The 23,952-nt window shown below is 35.4% G+C and overlaps 1 protein-coding gene across 1 annotated transcript in view; it reads right to left on the reverse strand.

Moving 5' to 3' along the window:
• The window catches only part of APOB (apolipoprotein B), a 36,877-nt gene extending 14,001 nt beyond the window's left edge, over positions 1-22,876 (reverse strand). Inside the window, exons 1-24 of the mRNA XM_069850587.1 lie at positions 22,746-22,876; positions 21,131-21,169; positions 18,371-18,486; positions 17,450-17,595; positions 16,042-16,195; positions 15,702-15,857; positions 14,595-14,719; positions 14,313-14,398; positions 13,341-13,560; positions 12,114-12,341; positions 11,811-11,928; positions 11,542-11,688; positions 10,314-10,525; positions 9,722-9,959; positions 9,002-9,178; positions 8,509-8,700; positions 7,665-7,832; positions 6,239-6,450; positions 5,515-5,697; positions 5,169-5,290; positions 4,334-4,544; positions 2,876-3,051; positions 2,560-2,747; positions 2,153-2,298 (exon numbers count right to left, since the gene is read on the reverse strand). Of these exons, the coding sequence (XP_069706688.1) occupies positions 2,153-2,298; positions 2,560-2,747; positions 2,876-3,051; positions 4,334-4,544; positions 5,169-5,290; positions 5,515-5,697; positions 6,239-6,450; positions 7,665-7,832; positions 8,509-8,700; positions 9,002-9,178; positions 9,722-9,959; positions 10,314-10,525; positions 11,542-11,688; positions 11,811-11,928; positions 12,114-12,341; positions 13,341-13,560; positions 14,313-14,398; positions 14,595-14,719; positions 15,702-15,857; positions 16,042-16,195; positions 17,450-17,595; positions 18,371-18,486; positions 21,131-21,169; positions 22,746-22,803 (3,818 nt within the window). The 5' untranslated portion in view covers positions 22,804-22,876. The remainder of the gene's footprint in view (positions 1-2,152; positions 2,299-2,559; positions 2,748-2,875; positions 3,052-4,333; positions 4,545-5,168; positions 5,291-5,514; positions 5,698-6,238; positions 6,451-7,664; positions 7,833-8,508; positions 8,701-9,001; positions 9,179-9,721; positions 9,960-10,313; positions 10,526-11,541; positions 11,689-11,810; positions 11,929-12,113; positions 12,342-13,340; positions 13,561-14,312; positions 14,399-14,594; positions 14,720-15,701; positions 15,858-16,041; positions 16,196-17,449; positions 17,596-18,370; positions 18,487-21,130; positions 21,170-22,745) is intronic.
• Between the last annotated feature and the right edge of the window lie 1,076 nt (positions 22,877-23,952).

Consider the following 23,952-nt stretch of genomic DNA (forward strand, 5'->3'; position numbering starts at 1 on the left):
AGAAATGCAGTGATCATAATTCATTACCAGAATTTAGAAGTGCTCATCTATTAGAGTTCACTGAAAGCACTTCTGATATCAGTGAATTCTGTCATTTTTTTCCCCTTTATTTCATAACCAAGGAGACTGATCGGTCAAGTAGTCCAGAAACTTATTTCTTCTGTAAAACCTTGCATTAGAATTAAAAAATTTTTGGTCTTTTGCTCAGAGCTTAACTGATTTTCGCTCACAGATGGAGACTGCCATTCAAGGGGCTAAACACACAACTGTTACGATTCTTGCATTTGATTTTCTACTCTGAGAATAAACATTCATGAAAGGATGTATTGGCCTGAAAATGATCCTCAAAACGAAGGAATCTGAATGAAAATAGCTGATATATAGGAAAAATAATTCCTCCAAGACCACTTGTGCAATGTGTCATGCTGAGTACCAGAAAAAAGGCAATTATATTCTTAAAAAAAGTGACGCATTCTTATAGAAATGCATGAAAGGTCTCATTAGCATTGCAAGTTGTAAGAACTCAAATTGTCAATAATTTATCTTTCTGATTATAGGCATTTCAAAAATTTCATCAGAATATTCATCATTTATTTTATTCTGAATAAAAATGAACACAAATAACTATTTAACTGGGAGCTGGAAATGAAAAACATGGATCATCAGCTGACAAGTTTGTGGGGAAAAAGAGTAATTATGAAGAGGCAAAACAGGAGGAAACTCTGCCTTAATTTTGGCATGAACAATAAGCTGGCAAAGATGATTTTCTTTTTTGCCTAAGTGATCTTATATATTACAAAATCTGCTTTTTGCACTTAGAGCTACATGCTAAGATGAAAACTAAGGAAACGCTTAAAAATTCTGTTACCTTACATCAAATGGTTAAAAAAGCAACATCACAGAGCAGTAGAAATTCCTGTTATTATTATTCTAATTTGCACTGCTGAGAACTTAGGAGAAAAAAATGGTTTTTTCCTTGCTTATACTTATCTTTGGAACACCATGGAAGCAAGAGAGATATGTGTCGTTAACATACAGTTTCATATAACTATAGTGAGAGATAGTACAAGGAAAAACAGTGCTGAGGGAGATAAAATGCAAGACTATTCTCCATCTGTTTTTTTAATCCAAACTTACACTAGCTTCTGTCGCCCTTCACATTCATTTCAGCCATCAATGTTTCCTTAGCTCATGGGAACACTATACAGACATATTTCTATTTATCACAGTAGGAGCTGTGGGTGTATTCTGAAGATGCTACCAAGCAACACTGTTCCCTGAATTCTTATGCACAGGCAGAGCACCAGTGTGATATGAACACTAATTGGCAAGAGCAATATGTGCCGGGAAATGCAGTGAGAGCAAAACCTGGCAGGTGCATGAGCATTTAAAGTCTAGATCCTCTCTGGCTGACTTATAGCCTGTTTTCCTAGAAACAGAAGAAATACACTATTTATCTGCTTTCCAGTGTCTCTTTCTGTTGATCAAATTTTACATTTTAGAAATCTTTAATGATTTGGATGATTTCTATCAAGTTGGACAGAAAAGTAAATGTATCAAGGGCAATTTCATTCATACGAGTTTTGTGAAACTCGCTATTAGGTGGAGGAGATGGGTCCGAACTAGCACAAGCATTCAGTCCATATGTGTACAACCAAGCGACTGATGGACTCAGATATGGAAAGAGGTCAGGGTGTTATATTGGTGGAGGTCAAGCAGTCTGTGTAGAGGAATGGGAAGAACTGTCCAGTAGGACTGCACAGGAATAAAGAGAGATATTAGGTCATGGCCAAAGACAAAATGTCTGTAGACATACAGGACACAAATCTATGGGAAACCTGGCTTTATTAGTTCTGTGGATCAGAGTAAAGATTGTTCAATACTGCATTTTTATTTAGTTTTTATTACTATATAACACAATACTTCAGGATTTATTCATATACTGCTGGAGTGACTGCTGTAGAGTCAAATCTGTATTAAATCATGCATTATTTCCTCCATTTCTCTGTTTTAAAATTATTTGTTAGGATTTCAAATCTATGCAATTCCATTTTGTTTTATAAAATAAAGTAATATAAGATAAAATAACAAAAAATATGAACAAATATCTATTTTCGGTATTCTGTGTGGCTATCGTAATTTCTCTCCATACCTTTTCAGGAAAAGTTCTTCAGGAATTGTGATAACAGGCAGGTTAATTTTCTGAATGTTCAGTTCCTGCAGCGCACTTAGTTTGTCTTGCAGAGCCTGGGCATAGGGGACATCTTTTGATGTCTTTTGTAGCCAGGTGTTGGTTGCCTGCAATGAGGAGACAAGTTTTTCAAAGTTAATAATGAGTTTTAGGACTTCCCAGTAAGTTTTCTGAAAGGTATTGTAACTATCCCTATACTGAGCTCTAGGCATCTGACCAAGTGACTGGATAGATCAAAACTGGAACTGCACATCTCATCCAAGTCAGTGCTTTAACAAATAGTTCCCATTTTGGCTTCCATGGGGGAGGCAAGAATTCACCTGGGCCATGTGGCCAAGCTGTAATATCTACTGTACGTTGAAACATACCACAATAAATTGTGACACGATATGTCGCAGTGTCATATCGGTATGAGCCACTTTCCGATCCAGCAGTTCATTGGCACGTTTCTGTAAAGCTTTTGGATAGTCTGAAAAGTCAACTGGGAAGCCAGAAGATATTTTTTTCACAGCAGCAGTGGCACCTGAATTCCACTCTAGCTCCACTTTCTCAGCATCTGAAAATCATTCATTTAAAATAAAAGGGTAAAATTAGTAATATTCTATTTAAGGATACAATATGAACTAATGTAATGTGATGTTTAAATTTATGTGTTCTACATGTGGATGGTGTTTTTTCTCCTACCATATCTGAGATGAACTCTTTCTGAAATTGAGTTTCCATGAGATGTTGTGGCTGAGCTTATCTGAATATATCCTTTGGCTGGTGAATAATTCACTAATACTTCACTTTTCAGTTCAGTTTGCAGGCGAGGAATAGAAATGATGCCTCTTAACATTGCCTCTTCTATTCCAGCATATCTGCAAAATCAAAAAGCAAATGTGAATATAAAATATTTCACTTCAATTTTTCACCTATGTTTCAGGAGCAATTTCCAGATTTAAATCTGTATAAAAGGCAGAATAGGTGCCATAAAAACAGATTGGATCAAACTTGTAAACTGTTCCAATTCAATGAATGTTTACAGATTGTGCCAGTAGCTTTGGGAAGTTGATGGTAAATTATTATAATGCTATTGTACAGATATACACAATAATAATTCCTTATTGAGTCTATAATATTGAAATGGATGGAAATATGTACCTGTCTTGGTAATGTTGTACCTGAACTGAATTCTGAATTCCTTACTCAAACTGAATTCTCTACTAAAGGACACAGACCATGGCCATGAATCACAGAAACAAAATACTTGACAAAATATATTATGCTACTGGGCTTCATTTTCCTTTACTCACATTTATTTTATATCTCTGTAACTTTGTTGACTTAAGCAAACTTCTAATATTATGTTAGTGCAAATGAAAGGGAATTGAGGTCCCTGACATCTGTCCAAAGCTCCCACTGATATCAGAGGCAATTCTGCATGAACAGCAAAGACAAAGACTCCCTGGGGCACCATCAAGATCACAGAATTCCATGGAAGATTGAGGTTTATTAAAGAATGTGATCAGCTCATTTCACCATGGGCTTGTCAGCCAGACAATTTTAGAAACCCTGGCAGGCTGAACATTTTTGTTAGCTCCCCTGTAGATGTTCCCGGAAATATTCTCATCATGAAGCGTGGGAATTTTTACAGGAAGCTCTCAGTTATTTTTGGTTTTGTTGCCCATTGAGTGCCCACGGATTTCTTCACAGGGAGATGTAATAACTTTTTTCAGAGCTGAACATATCCAGTAAAAGGTAATACCACTGTGGACAAGCCTTGCCTTGTTTATGTCCTCAGATTATCACACCTGCAATAACACTAGCACAATGTCAATCTTGTAGTTATGTGTGTGCACATAGGGAAGAACTAGCTCAAGGAACTTTTACTACAAATTATATATACACACACACACACACACACATAGAGTAGGAAAGATCAGTTAGTGTATTATATTCACTTGATGTATAAGTGATGGATTACACATAAAATATTTCAAGGTATTTTAAAGAGGGTTTGAATGACAAGTTTTATGTCTTTCTGTAGAAGCAATTTCTCCAAAATGGAATAAAATTTCCCCAAATATTCTACTTTCCACAGAACCTTCAGCTACTGCATTCAAATGCGTCTGTAAAAGTCTAAGTGCTTTTCTGAGTTACCTTATCTGGCCAGTAAGAGTAACTTCAGGAATCTTCTTGTTGTTAAAGTCTAAGACAAAGGTATATGCTTTCTTCCCATAAGTGGATTCATCAGTAATTCTGAAGTTTGTGCCAAAGTCAACATCAACATCTGGAATGTGGACATCACTGGTCAAAATCTTCCTGTGCCTGTTGTACCTGAAGGTCAATGTAGCCTCATGCTGCTTTTCACCTGGAAAATAAGATGTACTTTGGTTATTCACAGCTATGGAATCTGTTTGGACTTTTATTAAAAGGAGATAAGGATCAACTGGAAATTATAATATGTCACCTTGAAGATCTAACACAACTTTTGATGACTCTGAATCAGAAACTGGTTTATCCTCTTTGTCCTCATCTTCTAAACCCACCACGGGATGATCCACTAATACTGTTACTACTTTTGTAACATAAACTTGCCATCCTACAGATTCTCCCTTAGAAAAACTCGCTGTTTATGAAGTTCTTCTCAATTTGTATGCTTTACTTCCATATTTCATCAGAAATGAGATTTTTCTCTTGCTTATATAGAACTCATTAAATTCTCCTTTACTTGCATCCACTCACCACTTTTATTTAAATCACGGGGGAGCATTTTGGGGATAAAATAATCAGCCTCTAATCATGAAAAACTTGCACAAGAATTGCATATATAAAATGAAATATGAGTTGAAGTGTTGACTTGTTTGGTTGTGAAACTGATATTCTATTTTATACTGTAGAGAATTCTGTTATGATTTATTCGTACATATCCTTTTCCTATCAAATGACAAAGTTCAGAACTGAGCTAAACCATACTGCTTTTTCAGACTCTTACCTTCTGCCTGGACAGCAAACTTTAATGTGTCTATCAGGTCATTTCCCTCTCTCTGCAGGTCATAGTTAGCACTTGCAGAGTATTCCTTCACTTCACCTGTGGATACTACTTCAACTTCAAATCTAAAAAAATGAGTAAACAAATGTCTGGTAAATAACTATTTTGTACATGACCACAAACAGGAGAAATTATACAGTTCTCAAAAACTCTTTCTGACCCACTACCTGTTTTTAAAGGTTTTTAAAGCTGAGCTTTATGTGAAAGAGTAGTGTAGATACTAAGCCTTAATAGGAAAGTTTAGTCAACACGAAATAAATATCATTAAAGGTGATTTAAAGATATTTACCTAGATTCTCCAGTCAAGGGATAATATGGAGCTGCCTCTGTGGCACTGGCATTAGAGTACAATAATTTGGTGCAGAAATTTAGACCAGCAATGAAAGGCTTGCAGGAAGTCCAGCTTTCTTGGTTCTCAGTCAGAGGTGGAATCTCTTCAGTTTTGGCTGGAGACACCAAATGTAAAGTATTGCTGGAACAGAAAAGTAGAGCCACTTATCCCCAGGATAGGTTTTCAGACACTGACCTATTAAAAAAGCCACTTTCTGAATAAAATGACCTTTAAAATAGGGGCTTAATGGAGTAACTTGGTGGCTAAATGATGAAATAGTTTATTATTATAAGATCATTCTTAATAATTACAGTTCTCTGTATTGAGTCATTTATCCTCTCTAAAATTAATATAAGTAGTTCATGTAAATAAAATCTAAAAAATAGATTGTTATTATAATAATTCTATGTGAAAGAAAATAAAATAACAGGAATAGTAAGAATCTTGTTGAAATTTTCTGGAAATAGTGTCAAATCTGTAAGCCTTGACTCCCAGTCAACATTTACCTGTGTTATTTGCTTATCTTACAAAAGAATTTATTGCAGTTTTACAATGTCTGGGATTTTCTGAACGGAAAATTTCTCCATGTCCGCCCGCCCTAACCTCTCAATTACCTCACCATAAAAAACAGGAAGAGAAGGGAAGGACATAGCCTTGGAAGTCCTCAATCAGTTCTCATTACCTGATACTGAGGAGCTTTGTTGGAGTCTTTGGAGCAGGAATGCTGAACTTCAGATGTCCAGCTTTCATACTAACATGTGCTTCAATTCCAGACTCATGGAATATATTGGAATTCATCTCCACGCCACTTCTAGCAAATTCAGGCATGTTTATTCCCAGATGCGTCACAAACTCAATCGCTACTGAGGGTTTAGCCATGAGATCTGCTTGCATCTATTTAATAAAAATACAATGGTGTATTTATTTGCCCAATACACTTCTTACTGGTTTTATAAACCAAATGTAATATTCTTGATAATCTAGAGGTAGGCTTTATAGAATTGATTTTGCTATTAAAAAATTTGATGTCCCAGTCATCTAAGCCAAGGGACCACATAAAAGGTGACTGTAATGTAACAAATACAGTAAGATGATAACACTAAGGAACCTTACAGATGTTCTTTAATGTAAAAATACTCATGCTTTAGAAAGATTTTGTACATGCAAGTATTTTTAAATCAGAACACAAGAGCCAGTTTTCCATTGTAAAAAAACGTAGCAATGTTCAAAAACAATGAGTAACTATTTGCCAAAAAAGAAATAGATCCAAGATTTGAGTTTCTCTAAACAAAACCCAGTTTATTTTCAAACTTTTGGTTTGGCCATTGCAGAAAGAAGGGATAGAATGTAAAATTCTGGAAAAGATTCCAAAGGTAACTAAAAGGCAAGCAGTACTAAATTTGAGGATTTTTTTATTATTATTATTTTTACTTTAATCATGTATATGGTGGAAAATTAAGAGTTCAGACAAACTGAAACTATTGAGAAATTCATACAAAATATTGATGAGAGAAAAACAGTTATTTAAAGTAGAAAAAAGGATGGAGATATTTCTTTTTTTTTATTTTAACTGGACAATTAATTTTGTTTCACTTGCTTCATAATTGTTGCAGTTTTAAAATGTTTCCTGTCAGATCCAGAAATGTTTCATTTAACTCAATTTTCAATATTTCCTGTAACTGAAAATTGCAATTTTCAGTTTGAATTTGCCACATCAAAATTTTTTAATAAGTGTTTTGAATAGCAAATTCACATGCTGTTGCTTTTGTACTGTTCTCATGTGAAAGCTGGGAAAGACAAATATGCAGAGATTAAAGAGATTATTTTTGAAAGGATGATTAAAATACTTTTAGTTCATAAATTCTGTTGTTTCTCATACTTAATTTATTATATGCATTGCATGTTATGTTAATGTAAACGTCATCCTCAAATTTACTGTAGTAACTCAAATTTACTGTAGTAACTCAAATTTACCAAGTAACTTGTCTTTTTTCCATTTCAGGCTTATATCATAATCTTTAAAATTCTTCTGGTGTTACAGTTTTAACCCTAAAGGAGATTATAGATTATTAGGAAGAGACAAAATAAAGACAGTTGTTGAGACTTACGCTTTTTTGATTAAGCTTCACAGCTACTTTGGCTCCAGGTGTTGCTATTCCAGACAAAGCAAACTTCAGTTGCAAACCTGCTCCAGTTGGAAGCTCAAACTCATTGTCCATGAAGATATAGTGGACAAATAAATCTCTGTCAACGCCTTTTGAGATGGCTTGTGCAATCTGTGAATCAAACATGGAAATGAACACTATCACATCCACAATTTGGAAAACATACATTTTATACTTGAAAAATTGATCATGAAATGATTCTAACTGTATAACCCTGAAATTAATTTCATATAGAGTAAAGAAACTAATTTCTATGGATTCCTTGCTTCAAAAAATGTACTAAAGACTGTTTATCAAAATCTCAGCTTTAAACAAATACAAGGTTTTATCACTTGCCTTGATGTACACCGGTCATCTACCTTGACTTACACACACAAAGGGGAATTGGTCTAGATTACATGTAATATTCTGGCTTCCCTGAAGTTAAGGGCAAAGTGTTTTTTTACTTCAGTGAAAGAAGGGTTTTACCAATTATTCCTAAATTGCTCTACGTCTTCTTTATTTTAATATGATGACTTATTGCTTAATATTAATGTACATTTTTATAACATAATGGCCAATATTAAGATCTTGAGCATTGTTCCAGTAAATATCTCAATCATACAATAAGAGGTGAACCTTTTCTTTTTCCTTCCCCTCCACCACCTTCCAGGAAGATCCCACTTATTTATTCAGGAGTCTTCTAGGGTTTCTCAGAGTCCATCAGAGTAAATTTGGATATTTTATTTTAAATCATTTTATTTTCATGCTGGTATCAAACATCTGTTCTTTACACGGACAAACATACCATTTCAGGCACAGTCTGAAGAGTTTTAATGCTCTTTAAAATCATGCTTCCCAGCAATTTGAAATCACTGAGTTTCATGTACCCAAGTTCTTCTCCCAGGATTCTCAGATATGCTCTTCCTTCAGGAGCTTCTTTGTTGCGCAATTCTTTCAGCACTTTTTCAAAGTTAAGCATTATTGCTTTCATGACATCCTGAAAATTCAGTCAGAAAGTAGCAAAAAAAAATTATGAGAAATTTGTAAGATCAAATATGTAAAACAGTCACTCAGTGAATGTCAGCTAACCTGCACATGCACCTTTTAGAGATTTGACTTCAGACAAAGGTCCCTCCCACATACAATTAAGAAAAAAAACCACTGTTGAATAGGACTAAGGATTTCTATTTTAGTTTATCAAAGAGCAGAGAAGTTATATTCGATAAAATGGGCGCTGCTATAATTAGTATGGAAAGATCGGAATGCCATGCTCTGCAGAGAATGTTTTCAAGCTGTACCTGATCCTGCTTGCCATCCTGGGAGTAACCAAAGTAGTCAGAAAGCATCTTGGAAACCTGCTTTGGCACTTTGCCATCAACCCAGTACAAGGCCTTGCTTGCAGTGTCTGGGAAAAATCCCTTCTCTCCAAACAAAGCTTCCAGTGTTGGTTCAAATCCTTTTCCATCCAAGCCAAGCTGAAATGAACAGGACAATGCAATAATTGAGACAGTTTCCTTGTTTCTTTGGAGCTTTACAACAGGCTTTTTAGGGCACAAACAATGCATTTAAAGTTTATCCTTAAAGTCCATGATGGTTAAGGGGAGATATAGAATACTAGGTCTTACAATTAATTTTATCTCTGTGGTGAGGCCCAACAAAAAACCTACACATAGGCTGTATCTCACTTAAAATCTACTATGACTACTTCAGTATGTCAGTAATGATTCATTAGCATGAAGTCAATTTGTTACAGATGGGTTCATTTTACCCTAGCTGAGACCTTTAATAACTCCAACAGAGTCATCCATCCAGTCAGTGGCAAGTGACATCACATAACAGATGGTTTGCTCTAAAGCCTATTGAGATCAAATGAATGTCCCCTTGTAAGCATAGTGGCCTTTATATTCCTCTCAAAGCTTGTAAAAACAATACATTATCCAGAGAAAGTTGTTATAAGCAAACAGAAATGAGAAAGAAAACAGCTGAATGCTAGCAAAAGTTTTTCATAATTTTCGTACCTCAAAGATGTCGCTTGGGCCAAATCCATACACGTCCAGGGTGGTTTTTAGCATAGACTCTCTAGGAACATAGCTTGCTGGATCAAATATCACATTTCCCTCTACTTTAGCAGAGACAGGATCAACTACAGGTAGGGAAACTCTTTTTGAAATCTGGTAGTTTCGTGAGAATTTTCTGAAATCTTTGGCTGTTGGAAGCTGGTTTCCTTTCAGAGCTTCTTCAACTCGTCTTTTTAGGCTAGGAAAGAGGATAGCAATCCAGATGTTATTAGTATAAATCCCAAAGCCACATTTAGTCTTAGTTGAGAGATTTCTTGTGTCACTTGCACACATCCATACAACTGAGGTGATTGTAAATGGCTAGCTCTCTGCGCATATTAAAAATAAAAATAAGGCTTAAGGGAAAGACTGTAAGCTGGCACTGCTCTGACAAAGCCATAGATTTGGTCAGCTGATGTTCTTGTTCAAACAAAGAAAACAAACAAGCAAACAAAAAAATAAGCAAAAAAAGCATTTCTAAATAACAGCCATTGCAATTATGGTCAGAACTTTGCTCTTCCTAGGAGACCAGAATATATTAAATTTTACGTACTCTTCAATGCCTACTTCTTCAGAGTCTAGGATGTTGGCAATGTGTGAGGCGATAAAGCTTTTCACTTGCTCATTCCTTTCCTTTGTGAGGACCCTCAAAATCTTTGTGAGATCAGCTGGGGAAGGATTTTTCATCAGTATGAGATAAGATGCAAGACGCTTTTCTGTAGGTGCATCCCCTTCTTGGAAAACTTTCAGAAGTGCTGAACTGTCCTGTATAAATAAAGAAAGGTTCACCCTGATGAGCTGGCTAGTCAATGATATTGGTAAACCCTTTTGGGAATATATAGGGTGAAATGATTTCCAGGATGTATATTTTTCAGGACTGCATAGCTTTTTCTATACCGTATTTCTCTAACTGACCAAAAATGTTTCATTGAATCTGTTTTGATAAAGTTTCTTTTGATAGAAAATGTCACAGAAGTTATGGTTTTATTAAAAGTGATTTTCTTATCCTATATCTAACTGGTTACTTTTTTGATTAAAATACTGAGTTTTGATTGTTGGTAATTATAAGTGTTCTGGTCTGCAGGCAAATTCTCAGACTTTGGAAAAAAAGATCATTCAGTTTAAGAAAAACATTAAAATTAACGATTAAAATCTTCTGCTACAGGAAAATTATATATGGAAAAAGTAAAAAAAAAAATATTAAAAACTTAAATGCTTGAAATTAAACTGAACATGAGAATGTGAACTCCAGGCGTTTCCAGGCTCCCAGACTTGTTCAGCCTTGTCTGGAAATAAGAGTGTGTCTCTTAGAGCAGAAATTTGTTGATATTGAAACTGTTGGTGTTAAGCTCTGTGTAATAACACCAAATCCGTAGGAAATGCTTTGATGTCACTGTAGTGTAAATATAAATCTAACCAGTACTACTAAAAATAACAACAAAATATCAGTATAAAATAGAGATCTGATTTTTTTTCTGAGTTAAAACAATTTACACTCTTAACAGGAGCAGATAAAAACTTTCTATTGAAATTGAGAGTGTGTATACAAAGCAACTGTATCTTGAAGGAGCACCACCCACTAAGTCAGAAGTCTGCAGAAATTTTCAGATATGTGGATGGAGACTAAACTAGCTAAAGGAGTTCCAAAAAAGCTGAAGACAGCTAAAAAGGAGAAAGCAAAACTATGAAATAATGGGAACTTTTTCACATATTCAATAACTTCTATAAACAGTCAAGGTGAACTGAAGACAATTTATGCTGGTTATTGTGACTCAGTTTACCTCTTCAGTAACAGTCATTTTCCTGAATGCCTGGATGGCTGCTTTCTGAACTGAAAGTGATGCAGCTTCATTTCTGATACATGTCTTAAGAAAAGATTTCAGGTTGGGTTTAGCTTTCTCCATTACTGCACCCATGTTTCCAATAGCCTGTTAGTGATGAAAACATAGAAAGATGATAAGTATTTTTTCTCTCCCAAAAGAAGTAGAATAATATATGTGTCACAGTCCAAAATGACAGCCTGCATAAGGAAAGACGGAAATAAAAATACCCGGAGAGTGAGGTATGTGAGTTCATCTTCCCCAGAACAATCAGCGCCGAGCAGTGATACCATGAAGTTTGCAACATCTGTTATTTCCTCTGTCACAATCATCTTTTCATTGTAGAACCTAAACCAACAGAGAAACACAATAGAAACAAATAGGGAAAATGGGAAGTACTTACATTTTATTCTGACCAAATTCCTGACAATAATAAAAGAATCCTTAGAAAATGACTACTCTTAGGGTTTATCCTGAGCATTTTAATGTTTTGTTGAGGTCATTTTATACTGCTTAATGCTGTCATTACTTACTTTGTAACAGAATGACTCAAGCCATAAAAAGAAGCTCTACTTGGCTGATACTGGGCCATGTTAAGAATTTCCCGTATTCTTTTTGGAGTCGGAGAAGGCAATAGTCCCAGGGTATATGTGACCAGGTCTACCACAAGTGGATTCACGTTTCCAGTTCTCAGTACTTGGAGGACTGCACTATAGCACTCTGGAGTCCCACACTGAGTCAGGGCCTGAACTGTGATGGAACTGAAAGGAAAACAGATGACTTTTGTTCAATTGATCCCCTGTTTGCAGTTATCACTACATGCTGTGTGATTGAAACAAACATTTGACAGGTTTATTAAGGTGTTTTGATGTACATGATGTATTCTTATGTGTGACTAAAAGCAAATAACACAATTGCTTACCAAAAAGAAACTTCTTAGTTTTACAAGTTATGTCACTAATATGACTAGGTATGAAGAACAAGACAGTGTTAACAATACTATCATTACATATTTTTGTTCTCCACAGCAGACTTACCCACAACTTTGTATTATAATGTAATATATTAAACCAGATTGAGGCTCTAGTCCCTCTACAGATTGACGAAATAAAGTATGAGAAGATTGACTCAAATCCAGCTAGGAAAAAAGAATGAGAATGGGAGTGGAGGGCAGGGTCAGACCAAAGAACTGTGCCTTTCCACATTGCCAAAAATCTCACTTTCAAAACTGTATCCTTTTGGATAAGTCAGGCTTAGAAGTTTGTTATTGCAGTCACTGTCCTTGAGTGAAACTGCACGAAAGATATTTGGCTATAATAACATATCCATAGGATTGCATCTAGCATACATGGTGAGAAGAAAATCCCTGTACTGTACTGTGTTATCCTCTAAGTTCTAGCTCAGCTTCTCCAATAAGTTTGGAAGACTTTATTGGGAAATAACAAAGTATTAGCTCTTCATAGACAGCTAGAACTTTCATATCTACTTGAATTTTTAAGCTGTTGACTTATATTTAATGTTCAGGTTCCAATTAGCAGGCAAGCATTTCTGATAGAAAAATGTGAAATCCACAGGTTTTACTCTTTCTTCCTTATTTCTCTCTCTAGAACATTCTGATGATACTTATCTTTCTGAAATACACTCTTTACATCTAAATAACCTCTAATTTAAAACCATTTGCAGCAAATCATCAGCTTTAGAATGGATTTACTGTGGCATGGATATGTGGTATTCTGGCACAATGATCCATTGTAACATACCTTGATGTTTCTATCATCTTCGGTACAAGAGAGTGGAGAGTTGTGTTATGTAAACTCCTAAGTCCAGAAACAAATTTGTAAAAGAGTCTTGCTCTCTGCTGATTCTGCTGGGAGGCTGCAAGTTTCTGTAGTTCCTGAAGGATTTTCAGAACAGCATCACCTTGCTTGGGAAATCTGGCATCTGCACTTTCTAGCGCAAGTCCTTTCTCTTCCAGTTCATCTAGCAATTAAAAAAAAATGCATTCTTTATGGCATTATCAAAGAACTATGTTAATTTTTAACTTCTGTCATGCACTAAGTATAAAAATAAATTCTGTAGATTGTTTTATACTAAAATTGTTGATGTTTAACAGCTCAACAGATTCTACTGGAATTTAAATATCCATTTAAAAAAATATTAATAGTACCTATTTGCATAAGTTGCTTTGAATTTTTATGAAGATGATTTCTTACCACCTTTTATATTAGCTCAGTTTGCTTTTTCAGGTTGTGATGAATATGTCTTAGGAGAAGCATGTTAAGAATAGGAATAACAACTGCACCCCAAAGAAGTTTGTTTCAGAACCAAATGTATAGTAATCATAGACTGTTTATATTTGCCAGCTGAAGCTTCAAGTTGCACAAGTGAATTTTACTCCAAAAATGGGATCACTGAAGCAATTTTCAATAAGATTAAAATTGCTTTCCAAATAAATCATAACTTCTTAAATGTAAAGAATAATTTAAAAATTAAAATGAAAGATAAAAGCATTTCAAGTTACAGAGTGGTTTTAAACTGCAGAATTTCCCATTTCCTACATAAATGCTTTCCTGACTGAATTGATCAAATTACATTAAAGGTTATGGATCATTTTGGTCCCCTCAACTTCATTGTTAATGAATTCAGTATTTAAAAAAAAACCCAAAACCCTGCATTTGACCTGTACTTAGATTTTGTCCCTATATTTGTATTATTGAGAATTGCAGCTATACCTCCATCAAAATTCTTGTTGCTGATTTTTGGGGTATCTTCAAGCTTCAGCGTCTGGTTGACCTCTGTCATCACGCCGTAGCGATTTCTGGCAAAGAAAGAAGAATTTGAAAAATTTAGTTCTTTAGTTGAATTAAGGCACCTTTGAAGTGTCTTGCCACGACTTCTACCTCCTTGAGAACAAAGGGCATATTTGGGTATGAAGTCAGGGCACAATGTGATACATCACTATTAAAAATTAATATTTATAAAGAAAGAATCTTGCTAAACAGCGAGTAACATACTTGTATGAGGAAGGCAGAAACAGGTGTTTTTCACTGCAGACAGCATCTCTTATGTGCCTTTTCTTTGCATCAATATTGTAATGACAGAATTGGGTGCTCCTTAGAAGGGTAGATAATGGGATGTTCTGTAAAAAAAGTAGTTTGGCAGTGATTTTACTGAATAGTATAAGTAACAAACACCATTTTAAAGGCTTCTACAGTTTTCCTGTAATATTAACAGTTACAATACACTGGAAACCAAGGTACTTAACTGGAATCACTCTCACACAAAGACAAAATTGTGCCAGCGTCAATCTCTAGTCTTAAGTCTTCACAGGCAAAAATCCCACTGAATTTTCCCTCAGGCCTTACTGAGGTGTTTGGCTTAGTAGTTACTTCATGACTGATCCCCTGCTGCCCACAACAAAGGACTCCTTCATAGAAACCAGTCTGTAACTTTTAGAGTAGTTCAGGCCCCTTGTAATAGCTGATGCTCTTTTTAATTCCACTGTTATTACACGCATTCTAAAGATTTCTAAAACAAGCTGTAAAAATGGCAGAAATTACAAAATGTGGATTTTTTAGCATGATAGGAAATCCTGATTTTTATTTCCTTTGAGAGAAAACATTCAAAAGTACAGATACCAGAAAAAACTCTACCAAGATTAATGTAAAATCTGCACTTCGTCTTCTGGATTCACAGGTAGCCTGAACAGCACGTCAAACCATTTACTTCGGAAGATTTTGAACCCTCTCCTCCTGCACATCATATACACATCAGGGTTTTGGTGATATTTTACATGAAATGGGAATGTAAAAAATTTTGGCCCACCAAATAAAAAAAAAAGATACAATCTCATAGGTTAGTGTGCAACCAACTCCATCTATGAAAAGCTCTCCTTTAAAAATTCAAGAGAAGAACATGAAAGAAGGTTATTACTCTTTTTGCATCTGTTTTTCTCTATTGAATGCCAACAAAACCACAGTCTGATCTATTGCAAACGTGCAGAAAACCTATTTAAGCTTTTGCTAGATAAATACAAAATTTACTTGTTATAGTAGCTGTTAAGAATTTTAAGTGATGTGGTGAAGAATGTTCTATGTTAGAATTTTTAATGGTATACTTACTAGTCCCTTTACAATAGCAATGGGACTGACAAAATCTCTGATGGGACTGAAGTTGTCACAAGCTTTCAGGTCTCTGTTAATTGAAATATCTTCTGCAACAATTCCTTTTCTAGATTTGAATTCAACTTCGCTGTCACACTTTCCATATACAGTATCCTGTAAAGAAGAAATAAGTCAGTGTCTTTGTTCATGCTGTCAAACATTTTCTGATCTAGCTGAAAGGCACCTTTCTCATCTGAATTTTCAGGTCTTTTGAAAATTTCATTCAGGAGTGACTCTACTATGTGAGGTTTCTTCTATTTCTTAAGGAAATAAGGTGAACGCTTTTCAAAATACTTACCATGGAAATTGTTTTCACATTTTCTACTGTTTCTGTTGGCACAAGTAGAGCTGAGATGATGCCTCTCTTGAGATTCAGTACATTCAAAGGTTCATCCTTCTCTGGGTACAGCTTCACTTTTGTTCCATCTTGAATGCTGAATTTTAGCTCATGTCTGTCCAAGAAATCCCCGACTTTAGTATGAAATCATGTTAGAAGCAGCCAGTAAAGAACATTATCAACAAACTGCTGGGCTGTAGCTAAAGCAACATATTTGTCTTGTTCTATCGTTATTTACTATTTACTGTTGTTACTATTACAGAATATTACTATTAAAGCAGCAAAATTCTAACCAAGGACACCCTGATATCAGTGGACTACGTCATTTAAGGACAAGCAAATATCAATGTCAATTGCTGGAAGTTGGAATTGCACAAATTCAGCAAGGAGAAAAGTAAATTTTTTGAGTGAGGTAATTATTAACTACTGAAATTAGCTAAGAAAAAAAATACTGGGAATGATTCTCTACTAGCTGCAGTTTTTGAATAAAACCTTGATTATTTTCTGAAAAATATACTGTCTCCAACTGTTTTGAGATCTATGGCTTGCAACAAGTTGGAGTGGATGCTGAGGTATTGAAACAAGCATGAAAGCGCATAAGTAAAACAAGCCTGCACAAGCACTGGAAACTAGTTGGGTGGAGGGAGCAGTAGCAATAACTTACGAAAGAAGATAAGTAAGGAAAAGATAAGTTGCATAGGTCATTAAAGACCATGATAGGAAACCTGGACTTCAGTCTCAAATGCTCTTCTATTGCACAGTCTTTGTACCATGTCAGCAAAGAAAAATTATCTTAAAATGACTGCAGACAGCCATTTGAGAATTTGCTTACAAGAAGGAACATTCCACTTGCAATCATCTTTTAGGGGACTAAACAACTGTTTCCTGATGTAGATGATATAAATGACAAAGACACTCCAGGTGAAAATTCTGGATGGAAAAAAGCCTAAGAATCATAGAATTATAGGATGGTTTGTGTTGGAAGAGACCTGTAAAGGTCATCTAGCCCAACCTCCCTGCAGTAATCGGGGACATTTTCAACTAGGTCAGAGCTCATCCAACCTGACCTTGAATGTTTCCAGGGATGGGGCTTCTATCACCATTCTGGGCAACCTGTGCCAATGTTTCGCCACCCTTATTGTAAAAAATAAAATGCTTCCCTACTGGCTACTGAGAACTGTGCCAAGTTAGCCCTAAATTACATCAGGGAAAGGTTTGCTACGCAACCACCTTATAAATCTACCATTTATCACGAAATATGTTCTAAGTCTGGAAAGATATGGTCAGGGCAGACTGTAATGTTACAGCCTGTTCAATGTTAAGGCTGCAAGTATTGATGAATTGGTTATTGATAATTGATATTGCTTACTTGGACATGGCACTTGCGAAGTCCTCTGAGTTCTTTGACTTTTTCAGCATGGCCCTTCCCTCAGTGTCAACACCAAATGTCTCCCTCAGGGAGCAATGCATTGTCCTCAGGATGAAGTGGCATAGCTGTGGTACCTCCAGTTCAACCTGAAACCACAAATACAGTCTCTTTATCCTTTTTTCATTACTATGTTTCCAGAATCATCCAGTTACAGGTTGGGTAAAGTGTCAGAATCCCAAGGCACCAAGGAAAGGTAACTTGAGGGAGAAGATATGAAAGCAGGTGGTATTTGCTTGGCTAATGGTATGGAGTAAAGTACAATAAACAAGCAATTCGGGTTCTGAAAATTTCTAGTAGAAGATTTTTAGTAGGACTAAATGAAAAATTTAGTTATTACACTGATCAGGGTTTAGACTCTATCAGAGTAGTGTGTGCAAAATAAAAAATAATTTCCCCAGTTATTGCACTTCAGAAAAAAAATTGTGATGGGAACATTTTGGGCAAGATTGTGGGACATTGGGTAATCAGGTAGACGTCCAACAGCCCTGATTGCAGCTTGACTTCTACCACCTGCAGGCTATCAAGAGGACTTCATGACATCAATGAACTGCTTAGTTCAACTCTAGAATTGTTTGATGGACATTGGTAGACTCAGCTCGGGAGCCAAGGAAAACTGAACTATCAGGTCTTCTCCTTCTTCCACGTAACAGTATGGCCACATGAAGATTGAATTGCAGTGGTATGAAGGACTCGTGCCTCCTTAGTGCCTCCTGTCTAGGACAGGGAAGCCTTACCCTTCAGGACGCTCAACATGAGCCTTTCAATAATGATCTTTGGAAAAACACTGAAGGATGCTCCCCAGTTGCCACCTCCCATGTATTCACTATACAGTCCCAACAGAATTTACTTCTCTTTCCCTACCTTGCAAGTGATCTTTGAACCGCTTCGAGAATCTGCCGTTCCCGTGATCCCACTTGACGTTTCTGCTTCATATGAGTAAATGTATTTTCTGAGGTGCTTAAATCTGGTTGCGTCTTCTGCAATTAGTAAAACAAAAGTACTTTTATAACTCGGGCAGGATAAGCATATGTAGAACTTTACAATTAACCCTTATTGTCATGTAAGTAAAATGAATGTCACATCAGCATTAGGACCCCAGCACTATTTCTTTTTGTGTTTGCTACAGAAGAATTTTCAGAAAAAGAAACAATGACTTCATGTCAGCTGGATACTTTCTTAAGCATAAATTATAGCTAAGAGAAATCTTGTATGGAGAAGAATAAGTTTTTGTGTCCACTGCACTGTTTGATGAGATCTGACAATACGACCCTATCTGACCTTCGAATTGTGCCCCATCGAACTTCATGACAAAATCAGGAGAAAACACATGATGTCGAATTGATTTAAAAATTACCCTACTTCTTCTAAATTAAAACAGTCAAATATTAGTCTCTATTTTGGCTCAGATTTTTTCATTGCAATTCAGCTACAAGGAGCTACTTTATCTAAGTCACATAACTGAGACTGAAAGCAAATAAACCCAGAAAGAGACAGAACACCAAAACTAACATTCCTTAATATCATTTCACCTGAATCTACAGAGTATCTTTCTGCCCCAGGCTCTCCTGAAATATGATTTGCTCTAATAAATTTATTAGATCAGCAAATTTTACTAGGATAGACTCTTTATAAAGGAGATCAATTTCAGTTATATGAGGAGCACCCAGAACAGGGCAAAAGCCCTAATTTATAAGCAAGAATAAGACAGGAAGGTGTATTGACAGAGATCTTTCTCTTTTTATTAAAGAAGTGCCAAAACCTAATGGGCTTCCTCAAAGGGATTAATTTCACCAGTATTTAATCTGTCCCTGTTGCTTTCTGAGGCAATTCACCTATAATTTTAAACCCTACAAGCAGGAATAAATGTGATAATAGAGGTATAAAGAAGAAAATATTTTGGTTCCCTGTGAAATACAGGGATATAAGATCTTCTTTTGGTGTCTGGAATGCATAATGCAGGCCAAAGAATGTCTTCAATTACAATTCACTCCAATTATAACTGCAGGCATCATTTTAAAATAAATCTGTTCAGGCATTTTAAGTGACCACATTAGAGCAGTTTAGGTCTGTCTGAACCAGAAGAACTGTTCCCCTCTGATTCGGCTGAGCATCTCCCTGGGTTCGTGACATTGTTGTGATGCTGAGTGAAAAGCAATTTCCTAAATTGCTCCTCTGTGGTTATTCATGACTATCTGAAAACTTTATTATACTTTATTATATATAACTTTATTATAAAATCTTGATCTACTTTAATAGAAGAAAAAGGTAAAGTCACCTCAATTTAAACCCACATCTACCATCAAATCTGTATCATTTTGCCTGTCTATACCTGCCATGAATGTAGCTTAATCTTGTTCTTACATAAAATATTTGTCATGTCAGAGGCCAATGATCTTGCCGTTTAAGCCATAGAACTGTGTACTTATAAAGGAGAATAGAATATTGCTATAAATCTCAAATTTCCTCTTTGGACTATCATTTTTTATGATCTTTAGATGCTTTAGTAGTGTTTTAACAGATTATTGTAATGGCTGAACAGATTTGATGTAAATAATACAACCTATCATACAGTAATAAGTATCTTACAAAAACTTGTGAACTGAATTAAGTTATCTAACTAACAATAAAATTAAGAGCTCTAAAAAAAAAAAATCAACAATATTCCTGTCACTTTTGGCTATCCTGGACTACAATGCAGCTTAACTGAACATTCTCAGGAATTTTTGCCACAACAGCATCTACTATGCTAAAGCCAAAAGTATAATTATTGCTTTATTTCCTGCTTTTAAACATAAATAAATGGAAAAGCAATAGGGAAATTATAAGAATAGAAATGAAAATATCTAACAATTTATTATATCAACAAGATAGAACTTAGCAATGAAGCCCAGAAGTTTTGGTTTGGGAAGCTGAAATAAGCCAAATTGCCTGGAGATGGTGCTAAAGCATCCAATAAGGAAAAAAAAACCCAACCCTGAAGTTCCAAGGGATAAAGAACAAAACAGCTAATTTGTTACTTTGACCCTGTGGTGGAACATTATGTATCTAACCGAGCAGTCAGGGCCAGTCAGAGTTCATTATAAAGATAGGGAAAAAGTCAGCATTTCCTGAGTCTCAACCTATTTAAAGAACTTGCTGTCTTTGCTGACACAGTTGATGATTTATACCACAGGTACTTAGTCAGATAGCTAACTGCAATTCTGTGGGTTTAGCACAAACCATGAAGGGTAAACAAGAAGTGAGATTCAGCATATGATGAAGTGTAAGGTACGTAATCCCACTGCTAAAGCTACACATCTGATAAACAGAGACTTCTCAATTAAGGAATTTGCACCCTGGCAATTAAGTAATCACCAAAACAGTGGAAAATAGTTTCTTAAAGGGAGCTTTTTAAAAGTTCAGAAATGTAATCTCAGCTTCTCTGATCTTTTGAAACTTTTGAAATTCTTTGAGACAAGCCTTATAGGTAATTAAATACTTAAAATAAATGGCAATACAGACTTCAGAATGTTGCCATCCCTTTTCTTTCATTTATTTCATAGGAAGAGATTTATAGAATAGGATCTATTCAGTTAATACAGTGACATAAGATAACAAAAGCAAACGCAAGAAATCACTTACTTGAACATCCTGGATTTCCACTTTCAGGCGTTTCTTCTTCTGTAAAGAGTGAAAACAAGAATTAAAAGCTGGAAAAATACTTTACAACTATAAAATAAGGGATATGGAAATATAAGCGGAAACACTACATTTTGGTTCTAAGACTTTTCTAATCCATACCAACTTTTGATGTATTTTGGTACACTTACATAAATAACAATGCTACTATTAACATTAAGAGTACAGTCTACTCTCTCTTAAGAGAGTTACAGTAGTTGCCTTGATATTGTGAACTAAGATCTCAAAACAGGATCTTTAAGTCATTGAATTAAATTATTTTGATTTAAACTGAGGGGGATCTGTTTCTAGGTTAACAATTAGTTTTAAAAGCCCTATGGTACGTGAAATAGAAAGTTTATAGGCACAAAGTGTAGAGGCAGACAGATAAAATGTACCATATAACATGTTTTACTTTAAAATTTTAGCCCATTTGACCACACAAAAATATAGCATAATGGATCAATGGCTATATTTTGCTTTTTGTGCATTTGAATAAGGTACAACTTTTATCATTAATAGTACAATTCTTTGCTTATAAATCGTTTCTGAATATTGATAGTTCATTCTTTGGAGGAAAAGAATATTGATTGGAAACCTATTCAAGTTAGGAACAATCATTTGCTCCAGTCTGTGTGCAGTACATCCCATATGAATCTATTTAAAATAAAATAAAATAGAATATAATCTAGTAAATTTGCCGCATTCATTCCATGCTGTGTCATTCTCTGGGATATCACACATAAATTCCAGCACTTTTTGAAATATTCTTTGTAGTTTCCAAGTTTTCATTCTGGGAATTGTAAGGCTGATCACGCTATAGATACAGAGTGTAATATTAGTCATAGTAAAAGCAACAGCAATTGTAATATTAATTGTAATATTGCTATTGCTGTTACAGCATTAACTTTACTAATAACCATTAGAAACAAATGGAACCTTCAGAATTGTATACTATAATTTAAAAACAGAATATTAGTTAAAAAAGGTGTATTTTATTTCAATCTGCACATAAAACCAGACCTGCAAAACTGGCCCCAGACTCACTTTACTCCTTAAGGTACCTGAAGTCTTAAGTAACACTACAGTATCATATTCTAAAAGTCCACTTCTTGGGGAGCAAGGATAGCTCACAATCCACAGCATCATATTGATCTAGGTTCTTTACTGATCTTAGGAAAGAAACTCTACTGGCCTACTTCTTTTACTACAACTACTGATTACTATGTCGCTTTTACACAAAATTCTAGCTCAGATATCAGTATTGCCTGCCAAATACATGTTGCTTTATTGCTCCATCATCACATTTGCTGGAAAATAGGTTAGCAACAGCCGGGATATGTCTGTATGAGACCTCCAGGCTACAATAAATCTGATCAAAAGATGCCAAGCCACAGTTGTGACTTTCTTCTATGCTGGGATCATCCTGTGATTGTACAAAGGGAAGAGATGACATCTTTGCCACGCTTACCCTCTCTAACTCTGACAGCTATTGTCCTGTTGGCTTTTGCATTACTGTTGTTTTAATGGGTTCATAAATAAAGCATCAAAAAGCTCTAAAATAAAAGGCGGTACTTACGTGTGAGAACATCACTGCTGAGCAGCAGCAAGAGCAGCAAGAGCTGCACAGGGCCCATGGTGAGCCCCGAACCCTCTTGTTGCTCTTGCTTTTCCTATATTTTTGCCTTTCCTCCCCTCTTCACTTCTCCTCTACCACCTCCGAGGGAGAATGAGCCTTCTGACTTGGACTTCCATTTATATAGTCTGTAGCAAGCAGCTGAGGCACACGGTTTAGAAAGCTCAGAGCAAATTGCCAAAGGTCCAAAGGTGAGAGTCCCAGATCCTCGCTGCACTCCAGGCAATGCTCTGCTCAGTCCCTGATGGCAGAAGCCAGAGCACATACTGGAGATAAGTCACTGTTCCAGTTCATTGGGTTTTTTTCTTTCACTGAGTTTTAAAAGTCAAATCCCTCAGCTAGACTCTACCTATGTACTCAAATAAATTTCCAACATCTACACAGGAATCATTACGATGCATAAATTAAAGCTGGGAGAACTGATCACTGCAGCATGGATGTTGAGAGACCTCAGAGTATGAGCACCTGAGAAAATTGTAGTATTATGCAATTGGGATATCTTCCCTTTACAGACAGGAAAATGGAAGTTTAATATTTTTTCCTTTGTTGTACTAAAATTTGCCATAGACCTTTCTAAATACAAGTTGACACTTACTTGCAATATTCTGGTAAACCAGATCATGTTCATGTTGAAAGTAAGCTCTGTATAATTCTTTTACCTCCTTATTCTTAGATTCCATTTCTTTTTGTTTGCCAATAATAGCAAAAATATGTAAATAAGATCATAAAACTTACCTGAACGAAGAAGATAAACCGAATAAAAATACATATACGTATATTGATAAAAAAGAGTTGATTTATGTAATGAGAAATTCTAGTAGCTTGAATTATCTTTCTATCCACATATATCAAAGCTAATTGTAGTAAAAAAAATTGATTGGGGGAAACAGGTAAGAACATTTCATTCAGTAAATTTAATTTTCATATATCTGATCAGACTGAAATGTTTTGACATTTTCAAGTCAAAATATTTCCTCTTACCTTGCTAAATAAAAAATTCAAATTTTGACTTAGCTAAGCAGTAATTTCTTTTCCCTTGAAAAGTTACCATGTTACTAGGCATCAGGGCAGTTATCTTTAAAGTCTCTTATTTCTTCATACTCTTTGTCTCTCAGATTTCACATTTAGGTTATAATTCCCAGGATGCACT

The sequence above is a fragment of the Phaenicophaeus curvirostris genome, chromosome 2, assembly GCF_032191515.1.
Source record: "Phaenicophaeus curvirostris isolate KB17595 chromosome 2, BPBGC_Pcur_1.0, whole genome shotgun sequence".
Classification (NCBI taxonomy): Eukaryota; Metazoa; Chordata; class Aves; order Cuculiformes; family Cuculidae; genus Phaenicophaeus; species Phaenicophaeus curvirostris.